General features: G+C 35.5%; 2 protein-coding genes across 4 annotated transcripts; one reads left to right on the top strand and one right to left on the bottom strand.

Annotated features, from left to right (window-relative positions):
- The first annotated feature begins 3,937 nt into the window (after nt 1-3,937).
- On the top strand, nt 3,938-8,516 carry LOC109181471 (ELMO domain-containing protein C). 2 transcript variants are annotated; one of them, XM_019331251.1, is made up of 11 exons: nt 3,938-4,163; nt 4,277-4,294; nt 4,326-4,478; nt 4,609-4,711; nt 5,111-5,226; nt 6,202-6,270; nt 6,599-6,714; nt 6,799-6,853; nt 7,473-7,593; nt 7,969-8,111; nt 8,210-8,459. In XM_019331251.1, exons 3-11 carry the CDS (start codon nt 4,329-4,331, stop codon nt 8,309-8,311), a joined length of 975 nt encoding a protein of 324 aa, XP_019186796.1. In that variant the 5' UTR covers nt 3,938-4,163; nt 4,277-4,294; nt 4,326-4,328; the 3' UTR covers nt 8,312-8,459. The 2 variants fall into 2 exon arrangements, with proteins under 2 accessions (XP_019186796.1, XP_019186795.1); XM_019331250.1 differs by having other exon boundaries at nt 3,940-4,163; nt 4,277-4,478; nt 8,210-8,516.
- Nucleotides 8,517-8,730: 214 nt separating this feature from the next.
- On the bottom strand, nt 8,731-13,621 carry LOC109181470 (protein DETOXIFICATION 24). Of its 2 annotated transcripts, XM_019331248.1 has the most exons (9): nt 13,477-13,620; nt 11,541-11,802; nt 10,716-11,257; nt 10,509-10,595; nt 10,366-10,422; nt 10,043-10,281; nt 9,824-9,942; nt 9,187-9,273; nt 8,731-9,090 (listed from the first exon to the last, which is right to left on the bottom strand). In XM_019331248.1, the coding sequence occupies exons 2-9, from the start codon at nt 11,790-11,792 to the stop codon at nt 9,010-9,012; spliced, it is 1,464 nt and encodes a 487-aa protein (XP_019186793.1). In that variant the 5' UTR covers nt 11,793-11,802; nt 13,477-13,620; the 3' UTR covers nt 8,731-9,009. The 2 variants fall into 2 exon arrangements, with proteins under 2 accessions (XP_019186793.1, XP_019186794.1); XM_019331249.1 differs by lacking the exons at nt 8,731-9,090; nt 9,187-9,273 and adding an exon at nt 9,525-9,557 and having other exon boundaries at nt 13,477-13,621.
- Between the last annotated feature and the right edge of the window lie 6,444 nt (nt 13,622-20,065).

Raw genomic sequence — 20,065 nt, 5'->3', positions numbered from 1 at the left:
TATTATTATTATTGGTGTTGTTATTTTGAATAAGTAAAATGACAATAATTTAAAAACAAATCATCATACATGATATGTTATAAGAGAATAAAGGGCTTCCCTTTAGTGTTGAGGGTTAGGGCGCTTATATAGGTGAGGGTATTTACCCTTCAAGAATAAAATAGTATACACGAGTATCTGATATTGACCCGAATACTGATCAAACGCCACAAATGTACACGAAGGTATAATCGGGAAATGTAATCCCCATCAAGTAGCCCTCAGTTTGTGCCCTGACATCGAGCTAACAATGAAGGGTTCGAGCTAAAAAATTTGAGTACACAATATGTGGCGAGCTCCTCGAGTATGAGTTGAACTTATGGGCACGATTTGTGTTGGTTGCCTCGTTAAAAAATCTTAAACTAAGAAAATCTCAGTGGGACAATTTAGCTAAGGAAAAAATAGTGCAACTGCAAGTGCAATCTTTTGGACGATCGAGAAATTGAATTAATTGTAATTTAGAGATCTAATTTTACCAATCAAGAGATTGGATTTACCAATAATCTATGAATGGTCTTAACAATCAAAGGATTAGATTTACTCACGATCTATGGATCGAATTTTACCAATCAATGGATTGGATATACTCACGATATATGGACCGAATTTTACCAATCAAGAGGTTCAATTTTTAGTGTGCTAGTGATAAAGAATACCAACCACCACTGAGAAGTGTGATATGTTCATTGCTGAGAAGCGGGATTAATTCATTGCTGAAAAGCGATATCACTGAGAAGCGGCATATATTTGTCACTGAGAAGCATGATATATTCATCGCTGATAAAGCATGATAAATTAATCGCTGAGAAAGGGGTATAGATTCATCGCTGAAAAATGAGATATATTCATCGTTGAAATGCGTGATAAATTCATCGATGAGAAGCGGCATCGCCAAGAAGCGGGATAAATACATTGTTTACCCCAAGGCCCTTTACTCAGGCTGATTGGTATAAAGGCTTATATTGATCTTATCGATCAAAAAATTAGGCACCTTTCTCCCGATAGTCTGGTGGCCCAAGTTTTTTCAGACTTTGCGGTTATAACCAATCTCAATGATCGTAAACAAGTACGCTTTTCCCGCTGATCGAGAAACCATTAATTTTTTTCTGACTTTGCGGTCATAACTGATCTTAATGATCGTAAATGGGCACGCTTCTCTCGTCGGTTCTGATTCCATTAGTTTTTTTTCAATATTGCGATCGTAAACGGGCACGCTTCTTCCGCTAGTTCGGAGACCATTAGGGGGGCGTTTACTAACAGGAAATTTTCAATAGTTTTCAGAAATTTAAAAACAGAAAACATGTTTACTAGCACAATTTTCCATTTTGAAAACTGAAAATAATTTTCCAATTTTCTATAAAATTTGAATACTCTTAAAAACTGTTTTCAAAATAGAAAACATAATCATCTATCATCAATTTGGTTATATGTCACTATAACCACATTACTATGATTACATTCATTATCATCTTTTTACTTATCACAATCTTCTATATTTTCTAATTACTTTACTTAATTATACATAACTTATTTGCTTACACTTTAAAGTTATACCTTATTTACATTATAAAAATTAAGAATTGAACTCTATACAATATTTTATATTTTGATTGAACTCAATAGATTATTAGTTCGGATATTTTTAGTTATGTTATATCGTAATACAAGTTCGGTCCGAATATCGGATATTAAAATCTCACATATATTTGAATTCGAAGTAAAAATTATATATTCATATACATGCCATTCAAATGGATATATTCAAGAAATATGTAAACATTAGCTCAAAAAATATTAATATTATTTAAACTAAATTTTAGGTAAACGTAGTATGCTATTGATTCAAATATATTTTGTAGTTTTTATGTTATATACAGATATATAGATAAACAAGTATAAATTTGGTTCGGATATCAAATGTAAAAATGTTACATATATTATACTTAAAAGTAAAAAATAAAAATAAAAAATTATTCAATTTAAACCAAACATATGTAAAAATATTTTAAATATAAGATCTAAAAATTAATCAAAATTAAATTTGTGTTAATTTTATAATGTTAATCTAAAAAAATAAATTTGAAAAAAAAATAAGTGTTAGTAAACAAGTTTTCTAAACAGAAAATAGAGAATGAAAAACAGAGAGTTAAAACTGAAAAACTAGAAAACAGAAAACAAAAAGCAGCTTTCTGTTAGTAAACGGGCCCTTAGTTTCTTCCAAAACACACACACACACACACACATATGGGCGCGCTTAGGTGAGAACGGGCACATAGGAGAGAAATAAGAACCAATGTCAGCCGACATGTATAGATCAACGAATCATATGTGATTTTAAAAAATAACACGATGACACTTTCATAAATAACTTGAACTTTGGTGCAAGTAAAATGTGTTACAAGTGCAAGTAAAATCAATTACACGTCAAATAATTTGCCTTGGTAACATTCGTGCACCTAATGATAAAGTCTTTCACACTGATGCACTTAATGATAACGTCTTATGCAACTAATTATAACGTTTGGTGACTTAATATTGATGCTCTGTGTACATTTTACTTGCACTTAGATGCACTATATGAAACTGTTACCTGCACTTCAATTTTCAATTATTTACGAAAATGACACTATATTTTTTAAAAATTGACATTTTTGATTCGTTAAATCAGGACACGTGAACGACTATGAGTAGTTCAGATTTTTCTCATAGGCGAAGCTTTCTCACTTGAACGTGATTATATTATATATTATACGAAGTATATAATATAATATAGAGTTAATTACTAAAATGGTCCCTTGACTATAACGAAATTACCAATTTGGTCATTGACTATTTTTTTTAACCAATTAAGTCCCTCAACTTTAAAAATCTTAACCAATTTGGTCCTCCGTTTGTTTGACCGTTAGTCAACCGTTAACTTGGGACCAAATTGGTAATTTCACTATAGTCAAGTGACCATTTTGGTAATTAACTTTAGGGGTGGACAATTCGGTTTGGTTTTCTCAAACCGAACCGTACCAAATCGAACCGAACTAGTTTGGTTCGGTAATATACCGAACAACCGAACAGTATTGATTCTTGTATACCGAACGGTTCAATAAAAAATCTATTAGAACCGATCCGAATTGTTCGGTAAAAAATTGAACTGAACGAATACCATTTGATTTTTTTTTAAATATAATAATAATAATAATAAATAAATAAATAAATAAATACATAAATCAATCAATCAATCAATCAATCAATAAAAAGTAAATCCAAGTCCCTTTGATGCTTGCTCTACCGTTCAACTCATATTCTCACGTGTATCTCTCGTAAATGTTTTATTTGATTTCTTTATGGTTTGTTATCAAAAGTTTTATATTATGTGTTATGGTGTTTACGTAGTCCATATCCAAAGTCTAATATATAAGAAAATAGCAATCCAAAGTTCAAATGGTATTCGGTTCGGTTCGGTTTTTACCGAACAATTCAGTTCGGTTCGCGTTTTTATCGAACCGTTCGGTATACAAGAATCTATTACCGTTCGATTGTTCGGTATATTACCGAATCTAACTAGTTTGGTACAGTTCGATTCGAGAAAACTGAACTGAATTGCCCACCCTTAAAGTTAATTACCAAAATGGTCCCTTGACTATAGCGAATTACCAATTTGGTCCCAAGTTAATGGTTGACTAACGGTCAAACAAACGGAGTACCAAATTGGTTAAAATTTTTAAAGTTGAAGGACTTAATTGGTCAAAAAAATAGTTAAGGACCAAATTGATAATTTCGTTATAGTCAAAGGACTATTTCGGTAATTAACTCTATAATATAATTTGATTTGATGTTGAATTTTGAAATTAAATTTGCTGATTTATCTCATCACGGGTCTGGATCGTGGACCCGGATAGGGGCCGGTTCATGGAGTAGGTGATGTACGGAATAAATAAAGAAGAAAAGAAATGCAGCTCCCTTAGACGACACGGATAGAACTTCATCGCAGTTTGAAGGTCGGTGTGCATTCATCGGATCTCCTCTCCAATCTCGGCTATCATTTCCGATACCGAGACAGGGCGGAGGGGTTTGCTCAATATCTCGGCTCTTGTCATCTGTCCCTCCGGCCTAGTCCTCGATTTACCTGTGTTAGTGGATTTGAATTCCCATTTTCGCCTATTTTTGTTTGAGTTTTGATCTTCAAATTTTGAAATACTTCGTTTGAATTACTGAAATTCGCGTGAATTGCTAATCCACACAGCGAGATCTCGAGTTGTATTGTGTATGATACTATAATTGGGAGATATCTGTAAATGTCGTCGACAACTCTGAGGAGACGGCTCCACCACCGGGACCTTGATGGCAAACGGAACGAGCGTTACGAGGTCAATCCGTCCCGGAGTTCCGACGACGATTTGGATGAGCCCTTACTCGGTCCTTACAAAAGATATGACAATTCCGAGGTACGCAAGTGCAATTTCCGTTTGCTTAATTTTCTGTGCTGGAGTTTGTCAGTTACGGATTGAATTCCGTATGCTGTTGAATAATGTTAACCCGAGTTAATATGAAAAAAAAAAAAAAATTCTATTATAGGGATGTACACTGGCTGAGATACTGGATGAAGGTCGAGCGCAAGAACGCCTACACTGGACTCTGCTCTTTTCTCATTTAATTGCTCAGTGGGCACAGTGGTTAGGTGTGTTTTTAGTTGTTCGTATTTGAGTGATTGCAAAGCATTTTCTTTACTTAGCTAATTTTCATCAAATCATCAGCTAGCTTAATTCTCATGTGGTATCACTGTGATGTGATTCTTTGGATGCCCATGGTATTTTTGTTGCTTAATTTGACATGAAAATTAAAATGTGCAAACCTGTAGCAATGCATTTCTGAATGCTTTCCTTGGTAGACAACTAAGGAAACTAAATGCATATCTTATGAGAAAAGAAGGCAATGTTAACTAAAGAATAATTGTAACCGTATGATTTCTATCCTCTTCATTTGGTCATTTCCATGTTCTGAATTCAATTTTTTTTGAATGTTTTCAAGAATTTTCTGATAACTTATTCAGTTATTTTTTTATTTTTTATTTTTATAGCAAATATAGTCCTTGGCTCTGGGTCATTTATAGGACGGTTCTTGCCTTTTTTGCCTTTGTTAACCCAAAGTGGATCTACAACAAAGCTTCTACCTCCAACACTCAACCCTTTGCAGGTATTACCCATGATATCCATTTAACTTGTTAAATTAGAAAATACATTATCAATTTTTGTCTTTTGCTATTATCCCTGCACTCTCTTTATGCTGTTTCCTCTCTGAAGTAATGAAATGAATGCTTTAATTCTTCAATGAGGTAGTTTATGTCTTCTAAAAATCATTGGTATGATTTGTGATTGGCTAGTTGCATGACACATTGAAATTTGATGATTAAAGGACAATATAGCAATATTTTATGATATTTATAAGATGCTCCAGAATCGTTTCTGTGGATTGAGAACACACTTCACAACATGCAATCAATTGAGCTCTTATTTTGGACTCCCTACCAATAATAGGGAGATGTATCTATAGTTTTGTGCTTCTACGGTTAATTTCAGTAGATATGGAGAAGTCACAGACATACACAAAGGGCTGAATCTGTTTGTTATCTCTGGACTTTTGGCAATTGTTGTATCTGAAAATTGCATCTGAAGGACTCAAAAAAAAAATTATGCAGTTTGCATGATACCTAGTTACATACTAAATAAAGAATTCTTTCCATGAAGAAATTGTGTTATATAGAAAATATTTCTTTTGGTATCAGTGAAATTTGTACTAATAAAATGCTGACACAATTTGGGTCCAAAGTCTAATTGTCCTTGAGTGTTGTAAGTGTGACATTTTATATTGCTTTTTTTTTTTTTTTTTTTTTCTTTCCCTAACTTTATGTTTTGGTAAGTAATGGCATCTTATATACGATCGTATTTGCTTCTGTGTCAATTGTTTGACTTGATGAATCTTGTTGCTATAGCTCACTAGTGTCTCTATTATTTGTGGTCTTTAAAATGAAAAAAAGCTTATCTGGTTTTTGCAGTCCTAGTTTGGTGTCTTTACTCCAATTGAACTTGGATTTTTATCCAGTTTTTCTGGTTGTGATTCTCTAAATAATGTTCCATGCTTTTGTTTACTAATTTGATTTTGTTGTTTTAGGAGGCAAGGCTAAAACATCTGAAACTAAGAGTTGCAGTTCCTTTTGATGGTTCTTCTGTGCAGCATCAAGTAGGCATTTGTTATCTCAATTCATCTTTCTTCTTGAATACTTTGCCAATGCCTGCCTTTCTCTTCTCATGAATAGCATCTTTTTGGATGTGAGATGTTTATGTGTTAGACCTGGATGTTTCTTCCTCATAATTTCTTATCAGGCACATATGATTGCAAGAGGAATGTAGTTCTGTGTTTGTCGTTAAGTAATTTATTGGACACACATTCAGCACTTCTGTATCCTTGTCTACTCCTTAGCATGTTATTTAGTACATGAAGTATTTGTTGCCCCTGAATTATGGGCTGTTTTTCATTTATTGGTGGGACTTTTGAACTTTGCTTCCAGGATGCACTCAAACAGCTGTGGATGTTAGCTTACCCAAATAGGGAGTTTCCATCCCTTAAATCAGAACTTTGGAAAGATATGGGCTGGCAAGGATGTGATCCTTCAACAGACTTCAGGTATGTGAGGTTATGACTTATGGAAACTCACTAATATTTGTTGCATGATGGGTTACTCAAGAAACTTATGAACAAAATGTTCAGGGGTGGAGGATACGTATCACTGGAGAATTTGATTTTTTTTGCCAAGGAATATCCGGTTAGTTTTCCTTTCTCTTAATGGTCCTAGTTTAGCTCTTTTGTTGCTGGGGTGTTCTTTAAATGGGTAGAAAGGAAATTTTTCATGTCTAAATAATATTTGTTATCTGTGTTTAAATTTTGATAACACCTTTGATCACATGACAGACTGACAGTACATCACTTTCTAGTTGCAAATTATGTTCTCTTGTCTGCCTTGCATAGTTTGGTATATTTTTTGTTCTTTAGGATCTTTAGGTTCCTTCCCCTTTCTCCATTGTTTGAAGATATTCTGTATCATTACACCTAGTTGGAGATTGGGAGATCCAGAACTATATTAACCAGCTTAAAAAGATTTTGTAGCCTTTTTCTATGTGATTTTCTTATCCTTTATTTTATTGGTTTTCCTTTATTCTGGTGCTTTGGAGAGAGGGGTTTGGGGTCTGACGGTAAGAAATTCGAGGATGGTACAATTTCATCAGGTTTCCTGATGTTTGTTGCATGCTTTGTTTCATAAAGCTCAGTGTATATTTTTACTAGCTAAAAGCACAGTAATGGTTGGTATTATGTGCTTTTGAATTGTTATTTTGGGAATAAAAAAATGCTGTGAACTTTCTGATGATGTTTTGCTCATTTAACAGAAATCTTTCCAGAATTTGTTGAACAAACGAAATGGGAAAAGATCTGAATGGGAGTATCCCTTTGCTGTAGCTGGCATCAATATTTCTTTTATGTTGGCGCAGATGTTGGATCTTCAATCAGGTATGCAAAAATTCTAAATATGAGTATCCGTTTTCCATTATTATGCAGTATTTGCTAGTATAGTCTAGAAGGCAATATACATCGTTAATATCATTAGGTTAACCCAAGTCCAAAATTTTGCAAGTTCTCCATAGTTTTTGTTCAATTTCTCATTGGACTGTAGGAAAAACAAATACTGTAATATGATATCAGTTATCAGTTCTAACCCTACAATGGGATAAAACACATGGTTTAAGAGAATGTAATGAAATCGAATTCAATGGCACGTGTTGCGGGCTTTAGAAATTTTCTTCTTGAAAGGGAAATCTTATCTTAAAATATGGTTTTGTTTTTTTATTTTATGATAATGACTCCTCCCTATCTGCTGATTGGCAGGGAAACCAAGTACACCGGCAGCTATCCACTTTCTAGACTTATTAAACGAAGATGATAGGGCTTTCGACGACCTCTTTTGCATTGCCTTTGAAATGCTAGATGCACAGTGGCTTGCAAAGCGGGCATCGTACATGCAGTTTAATGTAAGCAACTTCGCGGTTGCTATTACACTTGGGAATATCCATTTCTGGGAACACCCGATACCTTATTTACTAAGCATTCTCGTTTTCCCATTTACCAGGATGTTCTAAAGTCTACCAGAACCCAGCTAGAGCGTGAGCTTGCACTCGAAGACATATCTAGCGTAAAGGATTTGCCTGCATACAATCTATTAGCAAGATGATTCAGATTCAAGCTTAGTTTTCTAAGGCCCAATGATTACAATGTATACCATGTAATTACTTGCTGTATATTGATTCGAATTTGTGCCCTTGAAACAGGTAGCAAAAGGGAGAGTATAATTACAATAAAACTAATTCAATTATACAGAATCGTGTACCAATATTGTTAGTTTATGAAAAGGGTCATCTTACCACCATTCCTACCTCAACTGTGTTTGCAAATACATGGGCTAAAAGGTCGTATATATAATTATTTATATATAAGTACTCTAACTATACGTGTGTAGGATGCTCAATGATGATCTACTTAACTTTTTTTATGCTAGATGTGTTATATCGTAACTTCAAACTACACTTTGAATCAGGTGATATAAGGTCTTTCTTTCTATATGATTTGAGAATTACCGCATTGCATACAATCTTTTGAATCAGAAGAAACAAGATTAAACTACCTTTAAATGGACGATGATAACAAATTACCAATATAGCCCAAGACTGGTAGACAAAAATCAAGAATGGGAAATCAAATGTTCCACAGTGCCTTATCTAATGAAACAACATAGTAGTAGTTAGATAAATGAAGCAAGTTCCTCCCAAGCCAAGTCACCATATATCAGGACACCCAAAACCCAAAGCAAAAATACTAAAGAATCTAATGAAATTCTTCTTCTGCATCTAATTCATGAACTCCGAAAAAACCTTAAACTAACTCGGGATTCTGGTGGGTAACTTCGGAAGATTTCATGTACCAGCGCTTGAGCCGCTGTTGCGCCTTGAACACCTGCAATCGAGTTTCAGATGTTATAAACCAGGCTCCTCTTCATCATAACAGATATACGTAGTTAGTGAAGAAAACGAATGCGTTGCAGAACTTTACCTCATCGTCCCAGTTCGTTCTCCATGTCATGTAGCATAATGCGGCTGACTGAGTGACCACCCCACATATCATTCCAATCCATATGCCCTGTTGAAGAATCAAGACAAGTTCAGAACAGATTGAAGGAAGTTTTCGGTTTGGGTCCGGTTTTGACTAAAAGGCTTAGAGCCATTAGGAGGGCCGCTAGGTAAATCCCGCCTTGTGACCCTAGTCATCAAAAGACCACCCGCCAATAGGCTGCTCCCGTTGGTAGTAGAACTTGTAATCTTGTGGTTACCAAGTCAATAGTCTGACCAACTTATAACCTTGTGATTACACATTTATGTGGATTGGATTGAATGTCACTTTTTGGTTCATTCAATCCATATGCCCTTTTGACGAATGGAGACAAGTTTAGAATAGATTGAAGGAAGTTCAAACCCATGGCTTTTCTTTTGGGTCAGGTTTTGACTAAAATGCTAAGCTGATAATTGGACTATACATTTATATATTTTATAAAAAGGGGTGAATGTCACTTTTCGGTTCCCATGTTCGTGGTAAAGATCTGTCTAAATTTTGTTCAATAGTGAAATTTTGCAGAAAGAATGAACGGTTATAATGCACAGTGCCAGTGGTTTGGTATCTATTTGGAACTTACCTTGACTTGAAGGTGAGCTACGTATCCAAGCAAAGCCCCGATAGGGATTCCAATTAGATAGAAGCAACACAGGTTTATAATGGCAACCGTACTCTGCAAACCCGCCCCGACTGCCACACCTGATTACAAAAAAAATTTCAAAGTGTTAAGAGGGGCTAGTTGGTTTCGTCTTAATATCGGGAGAGAAACTTTTTCGGGTTCTTGAAATGCACGACTTGCCTGAGAGCACGGGATAGATGCTGTTAAGCAATACAGAGAACGAGAGCAGAAGTGAAAGGTCTGCCACGCTATCTGCCACCTCCTGCTCGTTGGTAAATAAGTACCCGATTTTACTGCCAAATACCATGCATAGAATCCAGAAGATTACTCCGATTATAAGCGAAGTGGACACAAGGACTTTAATCGAGAATCTCGCCGCTTTAGCATCTCCTCTCCCAAGTTCATTCGCAATTCGTACACTATACACAACGAAACAAGAGTTAAACGCAACCATTTGATGAAAGGGAAAAGACGGGGAACAGTTCTAGTTTACAGAAACATACCAAGCAGCACCGAGGAAGCCAAGGCTTATCATAAATTCCCATCCGTTGATATTAAGACTGCAAAAAAAAACAAGATTTAAACGTTATCGGTGGACTAAACATTCTCGATATAGAAAATAAAACGCATCTTTGTGGACTTGTACCAGATAGAGAAGGCAGATATGGCAACCTCCGCATTCTTCATATACCCCGCTAGCAAGACTAGAACCGCATTGTACCACAGCTCTAAACTGCAAAGGCAACGCAAAAATAAAAACCGATTTATTCTCCACTTTGACGAATTCTTATGCTAAATTACGAGTTCGTATTGCTTTTCAAGATAAGAAACGAAAGAAAAGACGAGAATTTACCAAACCATAATCCCCGATGATATGGAGAGCTTCACAACGGGGAAAATGTCCTTAAAGGCAGCCATTGAAAACCCTTTCCACGTATCAGGGCACCAACCACCCAAAATGTAGATAAACTCGCCAATTACAACGAGCCAGGAAGATATACTGAGGGCTATCATCGCACCCGGGACACCATAGTCGAGCTGGTACACTAACAGCCAAGACAGCGGTATGTGTATAATGAACTGCATCACCGAGAGCCACGCAATGATCCGGTTCTTTTGCTGCGCTTGCAGAAACATTTGTATGGTCAAGCTAAACACGAAGTTGTAGACGAAGGGGATGAACCAGTAGGAGACATATCCGGCCGAGGTCGCAATCGAGCTCTCTTCCCCGAGAAGTCTAAAGATCGGGGTTGCAAAGATGAAAAAGGGAAGCAATACAGTTAGCGTTATAAAGTCGACAATCCACGACCTTTGCAAGTAAACGCCCATCATATGATACTGTCCTGCTCCATATGCTTGCCCGCATAGGGTTTCAGTTGCACTCGACATTCCTATCTGTAATAAAACCAAAGATTTACAGAAACTCTTAAAATAAGCTATAAGCTCCTAAATAAGCTCTGCCAAACAGACTCAACGTTGTATCATTCCTATTTCCTACCTTGCACACCCCACAAAATACGAGCTTTAAAGGCAACAATCTATACAATGTAACCGATAAGTCTACTAGTATTACATGGATTTCTATTGTTCTAGAGAGTAATTCAGAATAGATATATTGCACAAAGCTTTTGTATCACGAATTATGCGATTTGAATGCTAAATTGCGGTGGAAACTTACCAAGATGCCATTGACAAACCGGACGGTGAGGGTTTGGACGAGGGCGTAGGCAGCGAGGTCTAGTTCACTAATGTGTCCAATGAAAGATTGCGTGACCACTATGCTTCCGAACGAAGCCACTCTTGATAGTATACCGGGGAATGCAACCCTCCATATCTTTTTCGATTCATCGTAAACTTTTACTTTGAGATCCTCGGGCTTCTCTTCCTCTGGACCACTATTCAACAGCCGTTGTCTCAAGCCATTCTCCATGGCTCTCTACCTATATCACATAACATGGCAATTAGACTCGAAAGAATGAGTTGACAAAGAAGTAACTATGCTACTAAATAAAATGTTACCATGTTTAGTAATTACTATATATATTCAAGAAGCCTCACAAAAGGAAGGATCAGCCATTGGCCAACAAACACCTCCCACATTAAAAGTTTGGTAAGCCAAGCTCCCATCTTAGAGCCGTCAAAATGGGCTAAGCCTGTCGAGTCAGCCCGCCCCACAATAAAGGCAATGTAGGCTTTAATTTTTTAGACAGGTAAAATTGGCTGGCTTTAAAGCCCGCCACCCGCCTGGTGGCGGGCTTTGAAGGGCTCTATCCATTAAGGGTGTTCATTCGGTTAATAATCGAATCAAATTAACACAATGATCAAGGCATTCATTCGGTTAATAACTAAACCGAAATAACACAATGGCCAGGGTGTTCATTTTTTAATAACCCAACCCAATTAACACAATGGCCAGAGTGTTCATTTGGTTTATAACCAAACCCAATTAACACATTGGTCAGGATGTTCATTCGGGTAAATTTAATTAACACAAAGAGTGTAGTATAGTATGGGCAAATTATTGAGTGGACCATACCAAAAAGTAATTTTTAAAATATTAAAAGTACATTATGTGTGTACAGAATGTATATTATACAAAATAATGTATCTTCGGAACTCAAATAATGTATTTTTCCTGAATAAAATATACAATTTTTAATATATTAAAAGTACATTGTACTAAATGTACATTATTACTATTAGTCAACACAATAATAATTAGTACAGTATGTGCACCAGACCTTTCTCTGCTCATGCAACCCTCAGTAGGTGACTCATTATGATAATAACTAATAAACACAAAAGAACAATCTTGACAGCCAGATAATCTATTAAAAAAATATTTTTTTACTAAAAAGGTAAAACAAGAAAGAAGTAAATCTTTTGGAAGTTATTAATATTATAAAGCAGCAATGTAAAAGTGGTTAAAAACAAGTATTATATATACTGTTTCACAGTGGATCAGATAATCAATCAATAATGCATAGAGAAGAAAAGGTAAAAATCTTTTATAATTAAATACTAAAAAATGGAGTTTAGATAACCCCAAAAAATAAAATAATAAAAAACAACAAAAGCAGCAAAAAATTGGAAAGCTTAACAAACGGCCACGTGCATGGCTAGTAAGCACGTGATGCCACGTCCACGCGTTTCCACTGCCACCCCTCCAGTATATCAGTAGTCAACTTTAGTACATACACTGTATTAAATTCTCATTTTCATTTTTGGATTCTGCAGAATCTAAACTCCATTCATTTTCTTTCTTTTTTCTATATCCCACTTTTTAAAGTTTATTTCAATTTCTCTCTATGAAATGAAAAGCTAATTTTCTTTCTAGGATTAAAAGGTGGTTTTTCATTATACTGCTGAGATTCAAGACCCAGACTTTCAAGAATCTTGTGGCCCATTCAGAAATAATGTTGATTTCTCTCAGTTTTAACAGGAAAAACAGAAAAGCCCAGATTTTGAGTGGACTGAAATTTCATGGTTGAGTGATGAACATCATAGTGATACTATGTTGTACAACACTATAACAACAGATCAAGAAGCAAAGAAAAAAAAAAACCCAGAAAATTTCTGAGAAAAAAAAGTGAAAGTTTTCAGAAGAAACTTACAGTATAGCAGATGACCAGCTTAGCTTGAAGATTTGAGTGTTACAGATCAAAGATTGAGAGAGAGAGAAGAAGAAGAAGAAGAGAGGTAGGAAGAAGAAATGGAAATGCTCTTCTCCTCACAAGACTCCAGGCCAACTTGGAATGCTTGAATATATAGTATATATATAATATGGACTTTTTTCATTCTTCTCTCTGTATTTTATTTTAATTGTACTTTGACCCCTAAGGGGGTTAGGTGGTGTGCAATAGCATGGGGAGTTTGGTTGGTTGGTTGGATGGTTGGTGCGTTTTGATTTTTGTTGGTTGTAAAAATTGGGCACTTATTCATATGCTCGAATGAATTGGTTGGCTACTTAAAATCTTAGGTTGGTGCATACAGGACTATTGTTTCACTAATCTGGATCAAAAGACACACCTATATTAACCCCACATGGCCACATATAAAGGAAAAAGGTTAGTATTTCTGTCACACGAACAACTCAGTTAATTTATATTTAGGTGGTAAATTAGGAGTAAAGATGTAAATTAAGACTTGACATCTGCAGTGCAAGAGTTACATACACTAAATATGAGGAGTTTCTTGTGAGCACTTATCATCCTATTTAATAGGTCGTTGACTTGATGAGTCACCGTGATTTATCTCTCCAGTATCTTTAGAATATCCATGCTTCACTCCTTAGACTTTAATTCATTTGATTTTACTGATTGGGACATGTTACGTTAGTAATGAATAAAAAGATAAAGACTATATATAATATGAAAAGTTATATGACACCAATTGACAATGACAAATTATACTGTGGACCGCGGTCCACAATGCATTGTGGTCCATGCATAACATATGCACTTCGGTTTCATTTTAGTATCATTTTGATAGAGTTAATTCCACCGGAGGTCCCTTGTCTTTGGTGGCAATTCCAAATTTAGTCTCACACTATTGTTTTTGTCATTTTACATCACAGACTATTATTTTTTGGACACTTTTAGTCATTCTCATGATTTTTTCTATTTTTAGTAAGGGCATTTTTGTCTCTTCATATTTTTCTTTTGTTATTTTTTCCGGTTTCAGCCAGTTTAATTGGTTTAGAACTTTAGATAACCTCTGATTTTTAGTAACCATATTTTTCAACCAATTTTTAGTAAAGTCCTAAACCAATTAATTGGTTGAAACCGGAAAAATAACAAAAGAAAAATATGAAGAGACAAACCCTCATTAAAAATAGAAAAAATCATGAAAAAGATTAAAACTGTCCAAAAAAACGATAGTCTGGGATGTAAAATGGCAAAAACAATAGTCTGAGACTAAATTTGAAATTGCCACCAAAGACAATGGACCTCTGGTGGAATTAACTCCATTTTGATATAACTACAATTTGGCTGGACAATATACACTCAAATATGTGAAATTGTTATTCAGTTTCATTTTGTACACACTGCAGTTTCATTTTAACACAACTACAGTTTCATTTCAATTCAATTGCAGTTTCATTTGATAATATAATAAAAATAATACGTGAAACAGTGTAAGTTTAGATACACTATAGTGTCTGCCGTTTTCGACCATGGTACACATTATAATTGCTGATTGACATTAATTGGTGTCTAGAATCATGTATATTTTTATATTTTATTGTAAGGAAAATAGTGAAGTAATACCCAATATAATCCAATAGCTTATCAATATCAGAAAAAAATAATCAAATCAGTGCCTTATTAATAGGAAAATACTACATGTACTTCCAACTTTTATTCTCACATTTAAAATATTGATGTAAACACTTTTACATAGACCAATATAAAAAAAAAATAATAACATATCAAAGTCCGCCTCATCAAAGAATAAATTTAAAAAAGTAAGGTTGAAAGTGCATATAGTAGAACTCTATATAATATGAATCACATGGAAAAAGGGTTCTATAAGGGGGTGTTTGGTTGGATGGAAAACATTTTCCATGGAAAATGTTTTCCTAAAAGTGAAGGAAAATGATGTCTTATGTTGTTTGGTTGGATGGAAAACTTTTTCCATTGGAAAAAGTTTTCCTTAAGAACAAGGAAAACAAATTCCTAGCTTATGCTAGGTATTTTGTTTTCCATGGAAAACCTTTTCCATGAAAAACTAATATGACAATTTTACCCTCATCATTCTTTATTAATTACTCTTATTATTATTATATTATTATTATTGTGTAGGATTATATTTGTCATTATACTCATTATTCCTTACCCTTCCAAACTCAACCAAACAATGGAATTCATATTCCCAGTAATTTCTTTTCCACCAACCAAACAATGGAATCTGTTTTCTTGGAATTTATTTTCTATGGAACTCCCTTCAAATATTTTCCAGCGAACCAAACGAGCTGTAAGTGAATTGAGTATGACTGGTTGGCTGCCATCATATCATTTCAATTATCTCAATCTAGGAAAGTGACACCATCATTTGTCAATTCCTTCCTTTCTAGAAAAAAAAAAAAAAAAGATGTTTACATTATAACAACCTTGTAAAACAATAAATTACATAGCAGATTTAGTTGATAATCTAGTTTTAAGCAAATTTTATTGGATTAATTCACAAACAAAATGAGGGAACAAAAAAAAAAAAAAAAAAAAAAAAAGTCGAGGAGAAGAAGAAGAAAGATTTCTGTATTTATAACCTTATTTACTGTTATTATTATTTTTACTTTGAAGATAATGAAAAGTGAATTCAAAACAATTTTTCCGACAAAAAAAAAAAAAAAAAAAAAAAGATAAACTAATCCCGTTAAATTATAAAGTGTTAAATTTTAAGTCCTATGACCTATTCAATAAATCAATAATATCAATATGTAAGGTAGTTCCTTCTTATCACAACAAAATGTGTGATAGTAATTAATACTTTTGGTTTATTGCCTATTGAATTTCACATCAAACACTTGCTTTTAACTTCTTTACCTACTCGAGAGGATCTTGTGATTGAATATCACTTTTCAAGCTAACTATGGGAGGGCATTTAAGAGCATCCACTACATAATAATTTAAGATGAGTTTTTTGTGGATCCGTCGTATGAATAAAAGAAAATCAACAAAAAAAAAAAAAAAAATTATAGTGGCTGCCACCTAAATCACATGTCCGTTGGCGATGATGTGAGCGTAACGCGCACCCGCTTCTCATCCAATCTATTCCCAACATGAGGAAGAAAAAAAAATCTTCCCAAAAATGCACTATTGGGGATAAAGCTAAGCGAGTTATTATGACAATCATTACAGTGTGACCATGATTCAAATTCCAAGATAGATCACTAATATACATATTTGTTTTTATTATAATGAAAGTTTATTTTTAATATACTATAAGTCCTTTTTTTTTTTTAAGATTTATTTTTAGTGTACGATAGATTTATTTTCAGTATATTACTTTAAAATAACCTACAAAGTGTGTAAAAATATTGATGAAAATGTTGCAAATATTATAAATTTAAGCAAATTTTAAAAACCTTAATGAAATAGATTTACTAAAAAAAGAATTGTATCATTATTTAGAAAATATATAGCTTACACTTATACCAACACCTATAAATTGTGTGCATAAGTGCACATTCGTTTATTTGTTTATTTATTGTGACGATTGAAACTATTTCACAAAAAAATTATAAGTTTAGTTGCATACTTACACGATGCACTAAATTGACATGTGGTATTCAAATTTGTTTATAAAAAATTAACAGTCAAAAAGCATGTATACTTTATAAGGTTAAAAAATGTACAAACAATGATAAAGTGTGGGAATTCCCTTTTCCAAAAGGGGAAATGTTACAAATGATAATTGGACATGGCCAAAATGTAGCTATATATATATATATATATATATATATATCAAGGTTGAAAAAATCGCTAGGTGCTTGGGGATTGTCTAGGGCGCCTAAAAAACTTAGGCAGACGTCTAGAGCGCCTAAGTAACCGATCAATTAACGCCTAGGCGTGATTTTTACAACATCCAATTGGGCATAGATTATCCTTTTACCTCTCACTCGAATACTCAATCCCTATGATTTGAAAATGCAATTAAAAAATAGTCACGTGAAAGTGGCATGAATCCCTCAACCAAAAGATTCATTTACTTGGCAATAATGTACTTTTTTTCTTTTAAATATTTATTTTGAATTTCTTTTTTTCTATTATATATATAGAGAGAGAGTTGCGTTCAGGTGCGAATGGCGCATCCAGGAGCGAAATACGAATAATTCAGCGTGTGTCACGTGGCCAGATCTAGGTGCACCTAAAGTTATAACTAGGTGTACCTATGTGAAAGTAGGTACACTCGATTAATGAATGTTAACAAGGCAAAATTACATGTACTTGTAGGTGAAAGTAGAGGCAAAATTACATCCACTTGTAGGTGAAAGTAGGTGCACCTGATCAATAAATGTTAACAAGACAAAATTACATGCAAGTAAAATGTATTACAAGTGCATGTAAAATGTATTATAGGTGCAAGAAAAATTTACACTGAGCATCAATACTAAGTGCACCTGACTTTATATCTAGGTGCACGAATGTTAATAAGGTAAAATTGATTGCACTTGTAAGTGAAAATAGGTGCACTTGTAAGTGATTTTACTTGCACTTTTTACTTGCAAATATATAATAAATTATGTGTATTAGTGTATCAATTGACATGCTTTAATGATATGATCGGCCAATTTATGTATCACTAATGTGTGAGTATTATGATTATTAATTGTATTTAATTTATATAACCTATGTTAGTTTTCTATGGTTAGAATAAGTCTACTGTCTGTATCCTATTAGATAGGAGTAGTTAGAAGTAGACTGAGATATACTCTCGTGTAATTCTATCTGTTGGTTAATTGAATTGAATCTCTGAGTTCTCATCTGGTATCAGCCTAAACACGATCCTTCACCACCCAAACGCTTCCCCCTTCCTACCCATGTCGTCTAATTCATCCGACCGTACTCCCTCTGCCGCCGGCGGGCTATCTCCGGCGAGTTCAAACCCCCTCGCCAGAGCTCACCATTTTATATCTATGAAACTAACCTCTAGGAATTTCTTATTTTGGAGAACTTAGTTATTACCATTCCTTAGAGGTCAAGATTTGATTGGTTTTGTGGATGGAACCAATCCATGCCCGCCCGCCACCCTCACCACCGTGTCTAGCAATTCCGGCACCGGCACCACGACCACGACTACGGTTCCCAATCAGGCGCACAAGTCGTGGACGCTACAGGATCAATCGATCCTTTCATTGTTGATATCCTCGATGTCGGACGAGGTTTTACATCTCGTGGTTGGCCGGGATACCGCCGCCGATGTTTGGCGATCAATCTGCACCGCCCTCGACTCCAACACGCAAGCTCGTTGCCTGAGTTTGCTGGGGCAGTTTCAAGCACTCCGGCAAGGTAACTCCACCCCGGGCGATTATCTCGGACGAGCCGAGCTTCTGGTAGAAGCGCTCACGCAAGCCGGACAGCCTCTCTCCATGGCCGAACAAAATCTATATGTTCTGCGTGGTCTGAGGCCGGAGTATCGTGCGTATGCGGCATCCCTCACCGCTCATGCGCCAGTGTCGCTCCCGCACCTTGTTGATCATCTCCAGGCCGCCGACTTCATATTGGCGGACGATTTCCCGAAGGCCGGCAGTGCAGCGCCGGCTGCTTTTTATTCTGGTCGAGGTCGCAGAGGACGCCACCAGGCCAGCGGCTTCGTTCCGAGCAGTGCAGATGGTGGCGGTAGTCGGCAGTCCCAGTGGCGAGGCGGCAGAAATCAGAGGGGATGCCGGAATCAACGCGGGGTACCGCGGTGCCAAATTTGCAGGGCACAGGGTCATACTGCGGTTTACTGTTATAAACGGTACACGACTCAACCACCCACGCAGGCCAATGTTGCAGTGTCCGGCGAGTCTCCGGGCACATCCGTACCGGCCGAAACATGGTATCCTGACACGGGTGCCACGGCTCATGCCACTCCTGATGCCGGCATGATAACAGCCGCGGAAGAGTATAATGGACCGGATACGCTCCGAGTGTGAAACAGTACAGGTTTAGTTATCTCACACATTGGTCATGCATCAATCCCCACTGTTTCCAAACAATTATTCCTATCTGATGTATTACATGTCCCGAAATTAACTGTTCCTTTATTGTCTGTTCAAAAATTCGCTAAAGAAAATAGTGTATTTTTTGAATTTCATGACAGCTGTTTTATTGTGAAGGATTCCAAAACCAAGGCGGCGCTTCTTAAAGGCCCGACTTCTGGAGGTCTATACAAGCTTCCTGTGTTTCAGAGTCAATTTGCGTTCGTTAGTTCCCGGGCAACACCCACAACTTGGCATGCCAAACTTGGTCACCCACATAGTCTAGTGCAAAATAAAATATTGAGTTAATACCCAAAATCGTCCTCGACTATAGTGGTTTTTCTCAATTTCGTCCTAAACGACTTTGGTGACCTAATATCGTCCCAGACTTTTGTGTTTCGCTCAATTTAGTCCCAGACTTTTGTGTTTTTCTCAATTTAGTCCCTCATTTGTTATTCTGTCCATTTGGTGTTAAATAAATAGACAATTCAGTAATTTTAATATTGGCATCTCTTTAC

The sequence above is a fragment of the Ipomoea nil genome, unplaced genomic scaffold, assembly GCF_001879475.1.
Source record: "Ipomoea nil cultivar Tokyo-kokei standard unplaced genomic scaffold, Asagao_1.1 scaffold1043, whole genome shotgun sequence".
Taxonomy (NCBI): Eukaryota; Viridiplantae; Streptophyta; class Magnoliopsida; order Solanales; family Convolvulaceae; genus Ipomoea; species Ipomoea nil.
Note: the sequence above shows the minus strand (reverse complement) of the source record. Positions and strands in the feature narration are given on the sequence as shown.